Source organism: Echinops telfairi, unplaced genomic scaffold (assembly GCF_000313985.2).
Source record: "Echinops telfairi isolate 266 unplaced genomic scaffold, ASM31398v2 ScPeMD7_2573;HRSCAF=3158, whole genome shotgun sequence".
NCBI lineage: Eukaryota > Metazoa > Chordata > Mammalia > Afrosoricida > Tenrecidae > Echinops > Echinops telfairi.
Genome location: NW_022106471.1, coordinates 1,797,352 through 1,799,078, shown reverse-complemented (window position 1 = coordinate 1,799,078; position 1,727 = coordinate 1,797,352). Strand labels below are relative to the sequence as shown.

General features: G+C 53.7%; 1 protein-coding gene across 1 annotated transcript in view; it reads left to right on the top strand.

Moving 5' to 3' along the window:
- GMCL1 (germ cell-less 1, spermatogenesis associated) overlaps positions 1-1,727 on the top strand; it is a 29,670-nt gene that overhangs the window by 19,088 nt on the left and 8,855 nt on the right. Inside the window, exon 10 of the mRNA XM_045294085.1 lies at positions 1,583-1,726. Within this exon, the coding sequence (XP_045150020.1) occupies positions 1,583-1,726 (144 nt within the window). The remainder of the gene's footprint in view (positions 1-1,582; position 1,727) is intronic.

Here is a 1,727-nt window from a genome sequence, read left to right as displayed (position 1 = left end):
TTGCTTAGTTTTCCGTCTTAACTTGGCCCCTCGCTCATACCCTTCAGTCTTTCCTCGTGCGCACTGGCACACCTGGCTGAGCCTCAGCTCGCGTTGCCTGCCTCCAGACAGGTGAAGAGAGCGCTGGGCCCGTGGGCTCTCGTCCGTGTGGCAGCAGCACGCCTGGAGCGGGCTCAGTGCTACGTGGTGGCCTCCTCCCTTCCCCTAGTGAATTTATCCTCCGCATTTGGAGCTGACTCTTCAGTCTCTCTCCTCAGAGGGCCAATACTGCTGCACTTACTGACTCACCTGGGAGCCCTGGGGTACCGTGGTGACAGCTCTCAGTTGCTAACCAGAAGTTTGATGGTTCAAACCAGGGATCCTCAAACTATGGCCCGCAGGCCGGCCACATGCCGCCCGCCGAGGACGTTTATCCGGCCCGTCGGGTGTTTTTGCCCCGTTTGTTTTTTTACTTCAAAATAAGATATGTGCAGTGTGCATAGGAATTTGTTCATAGTTTTTTGTTTTTTTTAAAATTATAGTCTGGCCCTCCAACGGGTCTGAGGGTCAGTGAGCTGGTCCCCTGTTTATAAAGAGTTTGAGGACCCCTGGTTCAAACCATCCGGCAGCTGTGCATAGGAAAGATCGGCAGCCAGTGTCTCCGAAAGATGTCCAGCCTTGGAAATGCGATGGGGCCGCCCTGCCCTGCCCTAGAGGGTGGCTTTGAGTTGGAATTGCTTCCGAAGCAGTGGGTTTTATTGTTACTTGGTGGCCTTACCTCTTGTTCCTTCAGACAATAAAAACAGTAGGAAGGTAATTCACAGCTCCCCCAACCAAGAGTCCTCCCTCCCGCTGCCTGCATCTGACCCCGGGCTCTGTGCTTTCCCTCTTGGTAGAAGGCTGTTGACCTGAACGGTCGTCTCCTCTTCTGCTGGACCCCACCCCTTTTTGCCTGTGCAAAAACGTTGCTCTGACGGTGCATGCGAGGGCATCAGTTGCTTCTGGGGTGTTCTCATTCAGTGTGTACATGCTTTAGCTCACCCCCCCATCAAGGAGATGCCAAAGGCAGAGATGCAGATGTGTGGCCCGTATTCCTTAAGCGACTTTAGGGTCCCCGCTTCATGATCTGTTTCATTCTCTCCCCACCTTGCAAATCCGTCATGGCCTCTCTGAGCGAAGGGATGGCGCGGGGAGTGGGAGCCTCGCTGGAGGTGATAGGAAGCAGCCACGAGGAGGTGATCCTGGGGGAGAAGTCTGAGGAGTGTGGCCACCTCTAGTTCTGTGTGATAAGCTCCCCAGGCGAGGGAGGCACTGAGAAAAGGTAGGCCCCCTGAGAAATGACGTGGCCGGAGGTAGAGCCGTGCTTCCTCAAGGGGCGATACCTTCCGCTGGATCCAAGAGGGGCTGGGAGAGCCCAGCTTCAAGGCTGCCCAAGGACAGCTGTTCGTTGCCAGGTGGAGGTGTTACGAGGAGGGAGCAGTAGCCCATAAGTTTGGGAACCTTGAGAGAAAATGACATGTTATATGGATTTCTGTATGTTCGAGTGGCTCCCATGAACTGAAAGAAGTAATTGTTGTTTTGTTCTGTTTTTCCTCTTTATCAGTACTGCTGGCGGTGGACAGGTTTTAACTTCGGCTTCGACCTCCTTGTAACCTACACCAATCGCTACATCATTTTCAAACGCAATACACTGAACCAGCCATGCAGCGGATCTGTCAGTTTACAGCCTCGAAGGAGCATAGCGTTCA